Below are 17,507 nucleotides of genomic sequence, written 5' to 3'. Positions count from 1 at the left end.
TAGGACCACAGACTTTCATTAGGACCACGGACTTTCATTAGGACCACAGACTTTCATTAGGACCACAGACTTTCATTAGGACCACAAACTTTCATTAGGACCACAGACTTTCATTAGGACCACAGACTTTCATTAGGACCACAGACTTTCATTAGGACCACAGACTTTCATTAGGACCACAGACTTAAGACCAGACACTTTCATTAAGACCACTGACCACCATTAAAACCACTGACTTTCATTTTTTCCTATTAGGGCCAGAAAGGGGCACCAGGCGAGATTGCAGATGTAAGTTTGCACACTCAGATTTACTGTAATGTAAAATAATTGTGCTAGTATTCAGGGGACACAGGGGGTTTATTATCTCATGTACTAATTTCTTCTCCATCTTATTCAAGCGTACAGTAAATCATGAGCTGCTGTATGCAAAGGCATGCACTACAGCTCACGCTCACTCAGAAAGAGATCAGAAGACTTGTTAGTCCATCAAATCAGAGTGATATAGGGATTTTTGGTCAATGAAGGCACTGACGCTCCTTTCTAGGTAGCTACGCATGCCATTGCCAAGCATTAGTCAACAAGAGACTATGGGCACGTCTACTTAGAATGATAACACTATAGCACGTTTTTTTATAACAGCCTCACTTAAAAGCCACATACATGCAGTGTAGTTATCCAAGTCAGTTTGAAGTCATTATCAGGGTTGACTCTCTGGAGTGTAACGGACTACTAATTTGGCCATTTTTGTTCTTCTTCTTTTGGGGAATCATATGATTCCAAGAGAGCCAAGGCCTCCAGATGATAAGTGATTAGCTACCATGCTTTGAACCTGGTGGTTTTAGACAGATTTTTGTTGTTGCTGTGAAAACATGGAAGGAAGCCGACATTCCTAGGACATAATGGACTGAAACCAATCGTCTTACATCCATTTAGTAACTTTTTTTTATTCATTGGTATGCAAGGCTTCTTGGGAAATGAACAAACCCTGACAAGCGGAAGATGTTTTTTCAGCTAAAATAAATTGTCAATAGACTTCCTGCTATTTCAGGAAGGTCCTTTCCCAGCATCTTAGCAATTCAAATCAGTGCAACCCGAAACCTTATCAAAGACATCAGGGCTCTGAAAAGACTACTTTCACCCCACTAAGTATTGAGAACTGAACAGGCTCTCTTTCTGTTCTGTTGTCCAGGTTGTAGGACCGAATGGACCAGCAGGCCCTATGGTAAACATATTCTCAAATATTTACTTGCTATTTTTGTTTTAGGAATAATGTACTCTGTTTGTCAAGCATCTTGCTCATCCTAATATGTTTGTTTGTGCAGGGCCCCTCGGGCGAGCAGGGACCACGTGGAGAAGCTGGCGCTAAGGGTGATAAGGTAAGACAGTAAATCCCAGTCACCTTTGTGCAGGTAGGTTGTGCTTAGGAATCTGTCTGTGGTATGGACTGAAATAAGGGCTAACCATTCCACATCTCCAATTGCTGCCTAGTTTATCATGTATGAGACTTTGAATTTAGATCCACGATAGTAAGATATACAGTATACGCTACCTTATTGTGGAAAATCCAATATATTCCCATTTATAAATAGTACAATAAGATTGTATCGAAGTAGTGGCATGCTCCGTAAAGCACCTCAATACGTTCTCTGCAGTTCTTCTACCACTGGCCAGGCTAGTTACGCAGCAAGTTGAAAGGTTCATTGATGCATTCCAGTTGATTGATTGGTTAATTGCTTGATTGTTTGGGTGATGGACTGATTTGTGGATTGGTTGGTTGATTGATTAATGGATTGGTTGCTTGATTGATTAATGGATTCATTGATTGATTGATTGATTGATTGATAGCGAACAGAATTACATTCAGTCTCCTAAGGCAGACAACACCATCAAAGTCATGTAACAATATCGATCACTCACTTTTCCCAATGAAAGCTGATAACACTGAACATGTTTATGTATTGAACCCGTTTTTGAACCCGTTTGTTCCCTCTCTCTTTTCCCTAGGGAAATGTTGGCCCCAGAGGCAGAGATGGCGAGCCTGGAACCCCCGGGAACCCCGGAAACCCTGGCCCTCCCGGACCCAACGGAACCCCAGGTCTTGGCGGGGTAAGTGGTAGAAAACAGAGGAGAGGACAGGAGAGTAGATGAGAGAGGATGTCACCACCACACATAATCTCGGTGTATGTCTTTGTGGGGCAGAGAAGCACTCCCTGTTGATGCACTAGCAGTACAGTATCGCTATACTCTCATTGTCAGATGTGTGTGTGTGTGTGTGTGTGTGTGTGTGTGTGTGTGTGTGTGTGTGTGTGTGTGTGTGTGTGTGTGTGTGTGTGTGTGTGTGTGTGTGTGTGTGTGTGTGTGTGTGTGTGTGTTCGCACGCGAAAGAGTGTATTCGCATGTGAAAGAGACTAAGCCATGAGCCTATTTGTTAATCTATGTGTTAGTTAGTAGAATAGAGAGAGAAGAATGGACGACACATTGGTAAGCTACTGTACCACAGTCAATATCACCAATGTGATCCCTTCTGACAACCGCTAAGTAAATGTGCCACCGTATGTTTTGTTTCCTCAGACCCCTGGTGAGGTCATATATCCTGTATAGCAGAAATACAGGCTGTGAAAGCTTTGGTGGACACCAGGGGGCAGTGCATCTACTGTAGATAGCGTCAACTCACGAACAATGTCTCTTTACCCGTGTTGTGTTTCTGCAGAACTTTGCTGCTCAGATGGCTGGTGGATTCGATGAGAAAGCTGGAGGCGCGCAGATGGGAGTGATGCAAGGACCTATGGTTAGAGGACAAGAGATGTTACTGTAACGTTACATGAACTTAACAGAATCCAGAGGGGTTAAAAAGACTCAAATGAATTATTGAAACAAATAAAACCATAGTGGTAAACTAAAGAGATATATGGTATATTGTAAATGTAGGTCGGTAGTAGCATGTTGTGTTACAGACTTGAAGACAGGATTGACGTCAGACTGCAATCTTGTGCTGGAAAATAACCACTGAATGGAACATACTGTAGTACAGATTGTGCTGGCATACCAAATCGATAGCTAATGCTGTCCTGTTGGTATGAAATATGAGATATACTATAACGACAGTCGGTAACAAAGACATAGTCGTTATAGTATATCTCATATTTCATACCAACAGGACAGCATTAGCTATCGATTTGGTATGCCAGCACAATCTGTACTACAGTATGTTCCATTCAGTGGTTATTTTCCAGCACAAGATTGCAGTCTGACGTCAATCCTGTCTTCAAGGATCATGAAACATATTTTATTTATATTATCTATGGACTATGAATTGACGTATCTATGGACACGCCCTGCAGCATTTGGAAGCATATGAACCCTCTCCCAATTCCCAAATAAGAGTCAACCTACAGTCTATTATGCTACCGGACGACTCACTGAAATACACTGTATTTATTTATTTCCCTTATTTTTTCTCAAAAGACCAGATAACCATGGCCTAAAACCTTTCTACCCCACAATTCTAGCTAATTATTGCACAACATCAGAAGACCCACAGGCCATGTTATTTGAATTACAATGGGACATCTGACAATTCAAGTGTTTTTTCCCCCCTAAGACATGACTAAATAGCAAATACCCCAATAGTTTTGAGCTATGAATTGCTATCAATATTATGCATTTCCTCTCATTATCTCTCTCCCTCTTCCTCTGTAGGGCCCTATGGGTCCCCGTGGTTCACCTGGCCCTTCTGGAGCCCCTGTAAGTATACACCACCTTCATAACTGTGGTCTGGACACCTCTCGAAGCCCTAGTAATAATCACAACAGAAGGAGAATGTGGATAGTGCTTGACTCTTTGTCCTTCTGTATAGGATGGATAAACAAGATACATTTATGGTCTACCTGTATCCTAATATACTATGTTGATCCATAATGTGGACACCCTACGCCTATAGAAATATGCAGACTATTAAGATGTCTTTGACTTGATGTCCCTTCTAATCAATTCCAGGGCCCACAAGGTTTCCAAGGTAACCCCGGAGAGACTGGAGAGCCAGGCCCTGCTGTGAGTATCCAAAACTATCCCAGGGTGCACCATACATCTCTGTGCCATAACGCCAATATAGAAATATAATACGTAGATTTTGGCAGCAGCACCAGAGCATTCTAGTATTAGCTATCTAGGGAGCCGTATTCGATTGAGGGCTATATGATTGCGTACTAACCACATGAAGTATAGAGAAATGAGTGTTTATTGTGAAAGTGTCTCATAAACCCACTCAACCCAGTTCGACCTCTAACCCCCGACCCCTAGAAGTGGTAGGAATGTCTATCCATGTGAGGATCACATGGAGCTCCGTCCCCCTCAGAGCTCAAGTGAAAATCACCAACATCATTACCCGTCATTAAAATCAACCCACTAGCAACAGGAAAATGCCCCCTTCCTCTACCTGCTGTGAATGTCAGATATAAATAGACAGGAATAGACAGGGTACCTTTTTTAACATGACTGCCTGCGACATAACATTTTCATTAGAGTTGGCAGTGAGAATTCAAAGACTAGGTGAAAGGCCCTGAAATCATGAAGTGAATGCGAAATTGCATTGATTTAATTTTAGTTTACTGAGGGGAGGTAGCTTCTTGCACTAGTCTGTACTAAGTCACAGCAATTCGGCCTACACATCAATGACAACAAGCTCTCTGCCCTTATGACAGGGTGCACTGGGACCCCAAGGACCCCCTGGACCTTCTGGCAAACCAGGAAGTGATGTAAGTATTGCCATCTTCAGCAACAAAAACAGAACCATGCCAGGCTTGCACCAGATCCACGGCTCAGGCCTGAGCTCTGTTGTCAAAGCCATGCTCAAGTAGAGCGCGAGCTCTGTCAGATGTAGAGCTCTGAACATGCTTTGTTACTTCAATTTCCTCATATGTAAATAGAGAGCATTTTCCTATGGAAAACAAAGCTCTTGCCACCTGCCCAGACTATCATTATCTTATTGACTTAGTCAGGCCAGACTTCAGTGCCCCTCGTTCCATCATGAAGAGCGTACCTTGTTTCTTCCCCCACTGTTTAAAAAACACAAGCATGATCCTCTTTGACACAACACCACCGAAGCGGTCCACAAAGCACTTACCTGCCATTTCTAACTTATAATACAATTGTTTCATTGAATGTCCCTTTAGAAAATCCTAAACTCCTAGCCATTTACATTCCCACACTGAACTCCCCACCCACCCACCCACACACTCACACACACCCCCCACCCACCCCCCCACCCCAACCCAGATGGCATTTCGAATCTAAAATGTAAAACGTTAAGACATTTGCTATTCAGTTGATAAACTCCTGATTTGAATCATATCTTCAATCTTCAAATGTCTCCCTTTCTTTATTGCTAGGGTGAGGCTGGCAAACCTGGAAAGGCTGGTGAACGTGGACCTGCAGGACCTCAGGTAAACACTGAAAGATTAGACTATAGTAGAAAAAAATACAGAAATCTATGTCCACAACATCAGAGCACAATGCCATGGATAAAAGTTCTCTAATGTACTACAGACTAAGTTTTCTATCATCAATTGCCTTTGTTACATCTTACTATATACTGATCAATTCAATGTTCAATATCTTAAGATAGGAGTTCCTTTTACAGATGAATCCCACACAGAATCCTTTAGTATCCAACTTCCTCATTTATCTCTTTATTTCAGGGAGCTCGTGGATTCCCCGGAACTCCTGGTCTTCCCGGAATCAAAGGACACAGAGTGGGTGCTTCATCGTGTTTCATTTAACAATCACAACTCCATCAGCATGGATATTATGATGTTACACGTCCAGCATGATTAGCAACACCATATATTAGCTAACTAGTGTTCATTAATCAGTCTAATGGGGCTGATGTAGGACTAATAAGTCCTGATGAAGTGGCTCACTGCTGTCTGTCCGTCCGTGTGTGTAGGGTCATCCTGGTCTTGATGGATCTAAGGGAGAGGGTGGTGCTGCTGGAGCCAAGGTAAGACTTCTGCCTAGATCTTCTATTCATCAAATCTTTGAGTTTCTATTTCTGTGTCTATTTGTCTGACTATCTGACGGACTGTCTGAGAAGCAGTCTGATTGGCTAACTGACTGACTGTCTCCTCTCTATAGGGTGAGGGTGGCGCTCCCGGAGAGAATGGCGCCCCTGGACCAATGGTAAGAGAGCGTTACACCTGTGCATTACCCAAATATTATGAGTATAATGCTTTTATTCGCCAACTGTAACTTTTACCTGAATGTTACCAAGCTGAGTGTTCATCACTTGTCTCCTGTAGGGACCACGTGGTCTGCCTGGCGAGAGAGGCCGTCCCGGACCTTCTGGCTCTGCTGTGAGTAACAACACAGACATTTACCTTTAACACTCTCTGATTTAACCATATATTCCTGAACAATACAAGCTAGTAATACACCAAAGCTAAGTATAGCCCTGAATAATATGCCATATAGTTTCGACCATTTATGTCCCCAATCCCAATCAATCCTAACCAGACCCAATCATACTCTGTACACTTGCCTACCAGACAATCCCAGCCTAGTTTGGGACGTTCTCTTTGGTTAACGTTGCCACCCGATAAAGATCTTCTCAATCTGGCTGTGTAGCAAAATTAATTACAGTCAAAATTACAATTATGATAAGCCTGCCTAATGGTGGTCTCGTGAAGCCGACCTTAGGCGTTTTAAGACGGAATATTGAAACACAATGGTGTAAATGGGTTCATCCATAAACACCTCACAGTACCTACCATCATCATAATGTCTCCCGTGTCTGCTCTCTCCTCAGGGTGCCCGTGGTAATGATGGCTTGCCTGGCCCTGCTGGTCCTCCTGTACGTATGAGCTCCTCCTATTGGTTCCTCACTGTTTCACAGACATATAGCTTTTATTATTGTTGTACAAGATACCGTAACGCAGAAATCAATAGTACACTTCACTTCTTACAGCACAATCACAATTATGCATATTTTCTAAATACCTTCAAATGGATTTGGACCACTTTGTCTGTTTCTCCCAGTCCATGTTGTATTTGTGCGATGATAACATAACCAGGAGTTTGTGAGTTTGTGAACTCTGACCTTTGAACTGGGATTCCTACAGGGGCCTGTTGGACCTGCTGGAGCACCTGGTTTCCCTGGATCTCCTGGTTCCAAGGTTTGTACTATTTACAATTACAGTATGTACAATTTTGATATTCTTAATTTCTTTCTGCCGTGCATCCTGTCAGCCATGAACCAAATCGAAGCCTATTGGTGTGATAAAGGATGGGTCTGTTCAATTCCCACCAATCATGGCGGTCAGACACTTCATTTCACTAGACCACGGGTGATAAACTCTGACAAGATGATCAATAATGATAAGCTGCAACGAGGTGAGATTCTCACAGTCACTAGACTTCAAGGACTCCGAAGTGTCACGTTGAACCGTTACTGTATGTCAGTCTATCACAGGGAGACAATGAGCTCTAATCGCCATACCATTTGACTTCGTCACCAAGGGCAGTTTGAAGCAACGTCAGTCCTAATGGTCCTCTGTATCGCTTCCATCCTACAGGGAGAAGCTGGCCCCACCGGTGCCCGTGGAACTGAAGGCGCACAGGGACCCCGCGGAGAGGCTGGCACACCCGGATCTCCCGGTCCCGCTGGCGCCTCTGTATGTAACACCCAGGCTCTGTGTGATACAGTCCGAAGTGCATTATCTCATACTGATTATCTCTCATAATTAAACTGATGCATTGTTTTCTTATCTTCACTCTCTTCCTTTAGGGCAACCCTGGTACTGATGGTATCCCCGGAGCTAAAGGATCTGCTGTAAGTATACTCTTACACTATATGGGTTTAGAATGTACCCTCTACACTCTTTATATACTCAGCATGAAATAAACAGTGCTCTTGGACACCGTTATCGGTCTACCACTCAGTCAGTAACGCTCAGTTGTGTTCTCTCTCTCGCCCTCTGTAGGGCGCTTCTGGTATTGCTGGTGCACCTGGTTTCCCAGGACCCCGTGGCCCCCCCGGACCTCAGGGAGCAACAGGACCTCTTGGGCCCAAGGGCCAGTCGGTAGGTCCCCCATGTTCCCCCCAGAACCTGGACACCCTAATATTATGTTGGTGGTGCTTATTGGTTTTACTTAGGGGGAAACCCATGTTCTGGGAGTCATGTCATTCCTATTTCAACTGTTCTGAGTGATTTCTAGAATGATGACTTTGCCCCTGTGTTTGTTACAGGGAGACCCCGGTATTCCTGGTTTCAAAGGAGAGGCTGGACCCAAGGGAGAGCTTGTGAGTTCTGTTTTGATGGGTCATATAATATCTTAACTACACATGGATATTTTCAGTCAGCTGAGTTGGAAGTATGTTTGGGATTAATCCGGCATCTTCTTGCTCACCCCCTGTAGGGCCCTATTGGTCCCCAAGGCGGCCCTGGCCCCGCTGGCGAGGAGGGCAAAAGAGGAGCAAGAGGAGAGCCGGGTGCTGCTGGACCACTTGGACCTCCTGGCGAGAGAGTAAGGATCTGAACCATCACAGATCTCGCGGCAGTTTGTTCTGTTTTTGTTCTGTGTCATATCAGTTCTTCCCACGTCCGATTCCTCATCACGGAAATGTCCTCTCTGTCCTTGTTTCTAGGGAGCTCCCGGTAACCGTGGTTTCCCGGGTCAGGATGGTCTTGCTGGTGCTAAGGTGGGTCTTACAATGCTGATTTGACACTTTTACAGTTCTCAAAGCCACATCTCACCTGATAGATAGGAACGGACAGGAGTAGTTGCAAAATCACTATAGCAACTAGTTCTACTAAATGAGTCCCTAACTGTAAGAAGACTCCAATACCTGCTACGATTAATACAATTAGCTAGTCACAGTTCATAAACAATGTTGTTTAAACGTGAGTGATGAAAGCAAACAATACTAATCTCTCTCTTTCTCTCCCGTCTTCCTCCTCAGGGAGCCCCTGGTGACCGTGGTGTTCCCGGCGTGGGTGGGCCTAAGGGAGGCACTGGTGACCCCGGCCGCGCAGGAGAGCCTGGTCTTCCCGGAGCCAGAGTGAGTAGTAGTACCTCCGGTGTCCTCCACCACCGCCGCCGCCACCACAACCAGCCAAAATAGTCATCGATACGAGCTGGGGCTCATCGTGGCTTTAAATCGGTGTGTCCATCTATATGTATATTGTTGACACTGTCATTGTGTGTGATGCTCACAGGGTCTCACTGGTCGCCCTGGAGATGCTGGTCCTCAAGGCAAAGTTGGTCCTGGTGTAAGTATGCCTCGTTAACCGTCTAGCACCATCTAGTATTCCACTCTTACAAACGATTAACCAAGATTTGGTGCAGTATCACAGAGTTTTACTTTCCAAACCCATGAGATGTACAAGACCTCACTGGAGATCCGATGTACTAGATCTGACTTGCTCTTCTCTCCTCTGTGTGTGGCACTGTAGGGTGCTTCTGGGGAGGACGGTCGCCCCGGCCCACCTGGTCCTCAGGGAGCACGTGGCCAGCCTGGTGTGATGGGATTCCCCGGACCAAAGGGAGCCAATGTAAGTGTCACAGGGGTTTCCAGTCAAGTTGTGATACCCAGAGGGAAGAAATTGCCAGTAGATTTGCCTCCAGCTCTAGATGCAGAGTATCTGACAGCGGAGACACATACAGTACAGGAAGTGTATGGAAACGTCCCCATTAAGTCCCGCTGCACTTGTCTTTTCTTCTTCCCTGTGACTGACCAGTGTGTTTTTTTCTTCAACAGGGTGAGCCTGGCAAGGCAGGAGAGAAGGGTCTCGTGGGTCGTCAAGGTCTGATAGTAAGTTGATCAACTTTTCAGATGAACTTCCTGTCACCCTTGGTCTTAGCAAAGTTGAGTTCACCTCTGTGCAATTTGGGTATTTTCAGCCCCACAAAATTGAAAGGAATGAGAACCGGATATCGATCGCCATCCCTTTGCAGCGGTGGTTCACGATGAACTGATAAATGTTTCTCTCTCTGAACAGGGTCTGTCTGGTAAAGATGGTGAGACTGGCGCTGCTGGACCTAACGGCCCTGCTGTAAGTGTTCAACCTCTGACGTTGTAAAAGACAATATACAGCAGACAATTCTTAAGGAGTGAAACTGCACCCCATAGTAATAGAATCTCTTTCTGTGATGCACCTATAACAGAATACGTGTAGCCATGGTATTTGTAAAAGCTAGCGTCTCCCTTTGAGCACTTGAGGATGCAATGGCATTCCCAAACTTCCACACAGCTCCACAGAGTGCTGTTGCTGTGTTGATCACCTGTGTTGATCACCTGTGTTTGCTCGCATCTTAGGGACCTGCTGGAGAGAGAGGAGAGCAGGGAGCTGCTGGGCCATCTGGCTTCCAGGTGAGTTTACCTTACTTTTCTGGAATGGCTAGAACAGTAATGATTCTATTCCGAACAACTTGATGTCTATTTTTGATGATGTCATAGGAAGTCACTGATTGTCCTGTTGTTGTTGTGCAGGGTCTGCCTGGACCTGCTGGCTCCCCGGGAGAGGGAGGCAAGCCTGGTGATGCGGTGAGTGTCCACTGTCACAGCAACACACCAGGTCGCCTGTCCAGGTCCCTTATTGATTGATTGACTGAACACGTTAGGAACATCTAACCCTGTTACTCACATCACATTTGTCATCACACACCTCAGGCCTGTATCCTGATCATGTAATTCTAGCAAACACAAGAACTTGCTGTATTCTCAAGGTATCATTTATCTACTGTAAAAGTATGCGGCTATAATGTCTCTCTCCTCTCTCTGTAGGGTGTTCCTGGAGAGGCTGGTGCTGCTGGCGCTACGGGACCCAGAGTGAGTTTTCACTTCTACAATAAGTCTGATGTAGATGTTTTTTTCACTTACTGTCATAATCATGTAGTTAGCCACCACCATCTACTTGTCACCACCATCTACTTCCTGTTTCTGCCTCTCACTTCCTGTCTCTCTGTTCCCTGATAGGGCGAGCGTGGTTTCCCTGGTGAGAGGGGCGGTGCAGGATCTCAGGGTCTGCAGGGACCTCGTGGACTTCCCGGAACTCCCGGAACCGATGGACCCAAGGTTAGGAGCCCCTCCCCTCAACCAACCTCGTCTTCAATAAGAGTTTCCGTTGCTATTGGATACGAAGTCCTGAGCTCCTATAGTCGGGCAATCACAGTGCCACTACTGAAGAGAGAAACGTCAGAAGCAGTGTGATCGGCCATCTTCTAACTCCACTTTCCTCCGCTCTGACAGGGAGCCATTGGGCCAACTGGTGGTGCTGGATCTCAGGGACCCCCCGGCCTGCAGGGTATGCCAGGAGAGAGAGGAGCTGGTGGTATCCTCGGAGCCAAAGGTGACAGAGTGAGTAACAACTGGCAAAAATAGCAAATCATTGTCGTAGAAAATCCGACGGCGGATTGCAAGGTTATATCACGATACATGTCATGGTTTTCTGTGTTTTGCAGGGTGACAACGGCGAGAAAGGACCTGAGGGCGCTCCTGGAAAGGACGGTTCCAGAGTGAGTACGGCAGAAGCAGAGAAAATAGCCACACTCTTTTTTTGGCAACTCTGATCCAAAGGCCCAAATGGAAATACAACGATCCAATGACCAAGTGAGGTTGATAATAACTCCATCTCTCTCCTTTCCATCTGTCTTCTCTCCTCCCACTCAGGGCTTGTCTGGTCCCATTGGTCCTCCTGGCCCAGCTGGTCCCAACGGCGTGAAGGTATGAATTACCATACTGATCAAACAGACCTGTTATTATGTGTACGGTCTAATATTCATTTGACAGATGGTTGTAAGGTAGCAATGTTGGTAAACGTGTGTACTGTATGGGCTTCTCACTCTTCTCTCTCCTTCCCTCTCAGGGTGAGGGTGGACCTTCTGGCCCAACTGGTGCTGCTGGTGCCCGTGGTGCTCCTGTAAGTTGGGTCTCTTCGCCTCCAGTGTCATATCGTCCGTTTTTAGATGTGTATTGAATCAGCCACGTTGTCGACATGCTCAGGTTTGAGATGTACAACGTGCAAACTCACTCCCCTCCAGTACAGAGAGCAGGAAGAAACGAGAGAGGAAGCAGACCCTGTCATGAGCTCTACAGATCCAAATATAAGATCACTTAGTCAAAGTCACCAGATATTTTGATGTCAACATATTGTTAATTTTGATTCCAAGACCACTCACTTCCCAAGTTGCCCCGGCAACAGTTATAAATAATAAAGTAAATTCAAAGTACACTAAATCCAAGTACACTAAATCCCTCAGAATGTATTTCATTCCAAAAGGTTGGTTCTCTGATGAGTACAGCCTCCTCCACTTTCATTCACTGCACCTGCAGCATGACGGACAGGGCCACATCCACCTGCAGTTAGAAAATCTTTCTCTGCGGTACCTGTTTTGAGTCCGTCTCTCTCTTCCGGTAGGGTGACCGTGGTGAGGGTGGTCCTCCTGGGCCTGCTGGCTTCGCTGGGCCTCCTGTGAGTAGAACCACAGCAATCACATAAGTTTCAATGAAAACATTCATATAATCCATATAAAATGTTGGATCTTTATTGACCTGTATCTTTCATCCACCAAACTCCAGGGTGCAGATGGTCAGCCTGGAGCCAAGGGAGAGTTTGGCGAGGCTGGACAGAAGGGAGATGGTGGTGCCCCTGGACCTCAGGGACCCTCTGGGGCCCCTGGGCCTGTGGTAGGTACCCCAAAAACCTGTATGTCCCTGAGACAGATGTCTTATGACATTAAGACATTACCATTCGGAGAAAAGGAAATGGAGACTATTTGAGAACACAGTTGACTCACTTCTTGTTTCATTGTTCTTGTTTCTTTGTCTAATTGTGTTTATTGTTGCTTTTTGTTCCAGGGTCCCACTGGCGTTTCTGGATCTAAAGGAGCCCGCGGTGCCCAGGGTGCCGCTGTAAGTCAACAGTTCCAATGACAAGAGATTATTACCCAATAGTAAGTGAAAATATCACATGCTATGTTCTGTAATTGAAATATTGTCTTGTCCCTTTCTTGTTGGTAGGGTGCTACTGGTTTCCCTGGTGCTGCTGGAAGAGTTGGATCTCCCGGTCCCAACGTGAGTATCACATCCTCACAACTATTCCATAGACAACAGAAAGTCTCCTTTTCATTCAGATGACCTGTGTACATGTGTGCGATTGAAAAAAATGCTGCATCTCTCTGTTTCCCTCTCTCAGGGTAACCCTGGTGCTGCTGGCCCCGCTGGCCCTGCTGGTAAAGACGGTCCTAAGGGAGTTCGCGGTGACGCTGGCACCCCAGGAAGACAGGGAGACGCTGGGCTGCGTGGAGTTGCTGGAGCCCCTGGCGAGAAGGGAGATGCTGGAGAAGATGGTCCCCCTGTGAGTCTTCCCCATCCACTCTTACATTAGCTAAATTATATCTCACGGAGATAATGTCACCCAGCCTCTTAAAGTAACGGTCCAGTGTTTCCAGATTTCTAAGATTTCTATGAAATCTGACATTTAATTAATTACAATGAGTGAAATACTTATCCTTCCAAACATTTTTAATTAAGTATGTTAAAAAGCAGCTTTTCTTGGAATGGTGTGGGCGTATACCGGTCATAAAAAATATTCATGCGAGTAGACCGCTGATTGGCCAGCTCAGCCAATGAGGCATTCTCTACCAGGAAATAGCAAGCATTTTTTTTAAATGGTCTGTTTACGATACAAGTTTGAGGCGGGGGTTTTGGAAGTGTACCTTGTAGGCTTAATAACACCAACTCAGCCACCTTGATAGTCTATCACTTCATTTAAAATGTGCCTGGATTTTCTGGAACTGGAGTTAGGAACTCAAATGAGCTGGAGTTGTAAAGTCAATGTAGTAAACTTTGACCTAATTGTCTCCTCCATTTCTAGGGTCCTGATGGTCCTTCAGGTCCCCATGGTCTGGCTGGGTCTCGTGGTATTGTTGGTCTGCCTGGGCAGCGTGGAGAGAGAGGCTTCCCTGGACTTCCTGGACCTTCTGTGAGTATCTCACCCCTGATAGTACTACCACGCTTGAATTAGGCTATGATTAGTGAGTAAAAAATTGTCACGGTATTTTCTGAATCATGAAGAGAGCTGAACTTTGAAAGCCAGGTCTGTGTTATAGAGCCATTGTCCTTACTGGTCCAGTTGTAAGTTAAAGTCTCTTTATAAGCTGAAAATATGAATGACAATTGGCCTGAGAACCTTTCAAGTCCAGGCTCATATAACTCCCACTACTCATGCACCATTGAGCGGTAACTAAACAACATATTTACCCTAATATCATATATGGGATGCCTGGAGTGATTGCCTGTGTAATATCATGGAGTCCTGATATCCACATACATTCAATATGACAGATCTATACCCAGACTTCTTTCTCCTTAAAACGGTCACAAAGAAGTCGATCACTCAGTGACCAATTGGCTGTAACTGAGATGCATTCAGAACTAAATGTCCTTCACACTACTTCATATTGAGGTTTTGATGCTTTTCTTACCACCTAGGGGCTTTTAGACAGTTGCTGATGTTCTACTTACCATGCGGATCAATATTAAAGTCCATTGACTAGTCACATGTTACATCGTTGCAGTTATAGACATTAGATATAATTGGACTGTGGTGACATCTGACACTTACTCCTTGATGGTGAGTCTGATGTCCATGTTCTGTGTGTCCCAGGGAGAGCCCGGTAAGCAGGGAGCTACTGGTGCTGGTGGTGACCGTGGACCGCCTGGCCCTGTGGGACCCCCTGGACTGTCTGGACCTGCAGGAGAGCCCGGAAGAGAGGTCAGAACTAAACCACAACAGCAAAGGCCACAACAACCACAACAAATATAGGCCACTGTAGCTGCACACAGCAATAACAGAGGTATAGGCCATAGCTGCACTATAGTGCCACCTGCTGGCCAATATAATTACGCCTCTGGATTGAGCCACTGCAAGAACCATAGCAACGACAGCAGCAGCATAAACAACAACATTAACATAAATATCAATAATCACCACAGAACAACAGCAACCTCCAAAAAAAAGAACTTCCCTCCCCCACACAGTCACAATAACCACAAAGCAGAATTGTAAACAATGACCACAGCACTAACAACAACAACCACAACCAACAACGACACCAGCCACAGAAGACATGAGCACAACTCCCATAGCCAATCACAACCATCTGCATTTCTACAGCACCATTAACCCATGGATCCCAAACATTGTGTTGCTCTGGCAACTTCTTCATGACTGGAAGCAATACATTTCAATTCATGATGAAATCTCTTGTCTCTACCTTACAGGGCAACGCTGGATCTGATGGACCCCCAGGTAGAGATGGATCCACTGGGGTCAAGGTGAGACACCTGCATTATACACCAATCAATCCAATTGATGGATAAGATATCATATGCGCTTTGATGGCCTTATATCCTATGATCTTCTCTCCACCTGTAGGGTGAGCGTGGTAACACTGGTCCTGCTGGTGCTCCTGGTGCCCCAGGCGCTCCCGGTGCCCCCGGCCCTGTCGGCCCCCTGGGCAAGCAGGGAGACAGAGGAGAGGGAGTGAGTACCCATACGAAACTAGACGCAATATGAATGAGATACATGTTGGTGTTTTGTCATTCATACTAGTTTGGTTGCTGTTAGCCTGTCTAATGGAAGAACCTCACTCTTGTTTTTAGGGTGCTCAAGGACCTGCCGGACCCGCTGGACCAGCTGGCGCTAGAGGAATGGCCGTGAGTTTCAACATCCCTCATTGTGAAACACACACACCATTCTCTAATAAACTATACCTACTGTAGCTGCACCTGCTTTGGCACACCATTCTTTTTGCTGAGTTGATTGACACTCTCTGCCTCTTTAAATCAGGGACCCCAAGGACCCCGTGGAGACAAGGGAGAGGCTGGCGAGACAGGAGAGAGGGGACAGAAGGGACACCGCGGCTTCACTGGTCTGCAGGGTCTTCCCGGACCTCCCGTAAGTCACCCAAGTCCTCTGGCCACACTGGACCTTTAGCCATTATACTTCTCCATCTTTATAGAACTGTATCCATGACACTTCTACATGTGGAATAAGTTCTGTTCCCTGACTTCCAGTCGTCTTTGTCTAAACTAACAGGGCTCCGCTGGAGACCAGGGAGCTGCTGGACCTGCCGGACCTAGTGGCGCTAAAGTGAGTCCAGACGAGAGAGAAGGACAGAACACTTCTCTAATCCCTCCAGACTTACGATAAGACAAATGGACTACTCCTATACAGTAGTTATCCCTTGATATGATATTGAGGGTCAAATGCTAGTTTTTTTATAATCCTCCAACACCGTGATAAGATAGAGGATGAGAATGGCCACTGTGTTTTAATTAGTCTGTCCTATGATAACAGGGAAGGCTAATGCTTTTGTGATTACCACATGTTGTGGTAGAGAGGAAGACAAGACAGGAGAGGCTACTACTTTAAAAAAATGAACCCATAAAGATTAATTACATGATAAAGAAGAGGAAAGAGATGTGAATAATTATCACCCATAGATACACTATATATACAAAAGTATGTGGACACCCCTTCAAATTAGTGGATTTGGCTATTTCAGCCACACCCGTTGATGACAGTTGTATAAAATTGAGCACACAGTCATCCAATCTCCATAGACAAACATTGCCATTAGAATGGTCTCACTGAAGAGCTCAGTGATTTTCAACGTGGCACCGTTATAGGATGCCACCCTTCCAACAAGTCAGTTAATTAAATGTCTGCCCTGCTAGAGCTGCCCCAGTCAACTGCCAGTGCTGTTATTGTGAAGTGGAAAAGTCTAGGAGCAACAACGGCTCAGCCGTGAAGTGGTAGGCCACACAAGCTCACAGAACGGGACCGCCGAGTGCTGAAGCGCGTAGCACGTAATAATCGTCTGTTTCTCGGTTGCAACACTCACTACCGAGTTCCAAACGTTTGTCGAGAGCTTCATGAAATGGGTTTCCATGGCCGAGCAGCCTTTCCTGTTCCAGGAATGACAATGCCTGCACAAAGCGAGGTACATACAGAAATGGTTAGTCAAGATCGGTGTGGAAGAACTTGACTGGCCTGCACAGAGCCCTGACGTCAACTCCATATAACACCTTTGGGATGAATTTAAACGGAAACTGCGAACCAGGCCTAAGGGATAAACATCAGTGCCCCTTCTCACTGTGGCACTTGTGGCTAAATGGAAGCAAATCCCCACAGCAATGTTCTAACATCCAGAGCAGTCTTCCCAGAAGAGTGGAGGCTGTTATAGCAGCAAAGGGAGGACCAAGTCCATATTAATGCCCATGATTTTAGAATGAGATGTTTGGTCATCTAGTGTAGCTGCTAGGTTTGTAATGTCCGATAAGCAGGTTGTTTTTGAATTAAAGAGTGTACACTGTAGGACAATTGAACATGAACAATGTTACATCCGATAAAAGTTTCAAACTTACTGTGAATCCAGCCACTCTACAAAGAGACTCCCATTCATACATGCTATGATAACATCCACGTCTGTGAGCTGTGACTGAC

General features: G+C 45.5%; 1 protein-coding gene across 1 annotated transcript in view; it reads left to right on the top strand.

Annotated features, from left to right (window-relative positions):
• The window catches only part of LOC120058981 (collagen alpha-1(II) chain-like), a 28,264-nt gene that overhangs the window by 9,071 nt on the left and 1,686 nt on the right, over positions 1 to 17,507 (top strand). The window contains exons 4-49 of the mRNA XM_039007738.1: positions 256 to 288; positions 1,190 to 1,222; positions 1,323 to 1,376; positions 2,005 to 2,106; positions 2,711 to 2,788; positions 3,700 to 3,744; positions 3,997 to 4,050; positions 4,701 to 4,754; positions 5,388 to 5,441; positions 5,697 to 5,750; positions 5,945 to 5,998; positions 6,133 to 6,177; positions 6,297 to 6,350; positions 6,803 to 6,847; positions 7,116 to 7,169; positions 7,569 to 7,667; positions 7,781 to 7,825; positions 7,977 to 8,075; positions 8,243 to 8,296; positions 8,413 to 8,520; positions 8,642 to 8,695; positions 8,957 to 9,055; positions 9,213 to 9,266; positions 9,450 to 9,548; positions 9,755 to 9,808; positions 9,996 to 10,049; positions 10,313 to 10,366; positions 10,487 to 10,540; positions 10,781 to 10,825; positions 10,973 to 11,071; positions 11,246 to 11,353; positions 11,458 to 11,511; positions 11,666 to 11,719; positions 11,862 to 11,915; positions 12,414 to 12,467; positions 12,575 to 12,682; positions 12,854 to 12,907; positions 13,016 to 13,069; positions 13,191 to 13,352; positions 13,872 to 13,979; positions 14,664 to 14,771; positions 15,281 to 15,334; positions 15,435 to 15,542; positions 15,662 to 15,715; positions 15,849 to 15,956; positions 16,098 to 16,151. Of these exons, the coding sequence (XP_038863666.1) occupies positions 256 to 288; positions 1,190 to 1,222; positions 1,323 to 1,376; positions 2,005 to 2,106; positions 2,711 to 2,788; positions 3,700 to 3,744; positions 3,997 to 4,050; positions 4,701 to 4,754; positions 5,388 to 5,441; positions 5,697 to 5,750; positions 5,945 to 5,998; positions 6,133 to 6,177; positions 6,297 to 6,350; positions 6,803 to 6,847; positions 7,116 to 7,169; positions 7,569 to 7,667; positions 7,781 to 7,825; positions 7,977 to 8,075; positions 8,243 to 8,296; positions 8,413 to 8,520; positions 8,642 to 8,695; positions 8,957 to 9,055; positions 9,213 to 9,266; positions 9,450 to 9,548; positions 9,755 to 9,808; positions 9,996 to 10,049; positions 10,313 to 10,366; positions 10,487 to 10,540; positions 10,781 to 10,825; positions 10,973 to 11,071; positions 11,246 to 11,353; positions 11,458 to 11,511; positions 11,666 to 11,719; positions 11,862 to 11,915; positions 12,414 to 12,467; positions 12,575 to 12,682; positions 12,854 to 12,907; positions 13,016 to 13,069; positions 13,191 to 13,352; positions 13,872 to 13,979; positions 14,664 to 14,771; positions 15,281 to 15,334; positions 15,435 to 15,542; positions 15,662 to 15,715; positions 15,849 to 15,956; positions 16,098 to 16,151 (3,180 nt within the window). The remainder of the gene's footprint in view (positions 1 to 255; positions 289 to 1,189; positions 1,223 to 1,322; positions 1,377 to 2,004; positions 2,107 to 2,710; positions 2,789 to 3,699; positions 3,745 to 3,996; positions 4,051 to 4,700; positions 4,755 to 5,387; positions 5,442 to 5,696; positions 5,751 to 5,944; positions 5,999 to 6,132; positions 6,178 to 6,296; positions 6,351 to 6,802; positions 6,848 to 7,115; positions 7,170 to 7,568; positions 7,668 to 7,780; positions 7,826 to 7,976; positions 8,076 to 8,242; positions 8,297 to 8,412; positions 8,521 to 8,641; positions 8,696 to 8,956; positions 9,056 to 9,212; positions 9,267 to 9,449; positions 9,549 to 9,754; positions 9,809 to 9,995; positions 10,050 to 10,312; positions 10,367 to 10,486; positions 10,541 to 10,780; positions 10,826 to 10,972; positions 11,072 to 11,245; positions 11,354 to 11,457; positions 11,512 to 11,665; positions 11,720 to 11,861; positions 11,916 to 12,413; positions 12,468 to 12,574; positions 12,683 to 12,853; positions 12,908 to 13,015; positions 13,070 to 13,190; positions 13,353 to 13,871; positions 13,980 to 14,663; positions 14,772 to 15,280; positions 15,335 to 15,434; positions 15,543 to 15,661; positions 15,716 to 15,848; positions 15,957 to 16,097; positions 16,152 to 17,507) is intronic.

Source organism: Salvelinus namaycush, chromosome 14, assembly GCF_016432855.1.
Source record: "Salvelinus namaycush isolate Seneca chromosome 14, SaNama_1.0, whole genome shotgun sequence".
NCBI classification, from domain to species: domain Eukaryota; kingdom Metazoa; phylum Chordata; class Actinopteri; order Salmoniformes; family Salmonidae; genus Salvelinus; species Salvelinus namaycush.
Note: the sequence above shows the minus strand (reverse complement) of the source record. Positions and strands in the feature narration are given on the sequence as shown.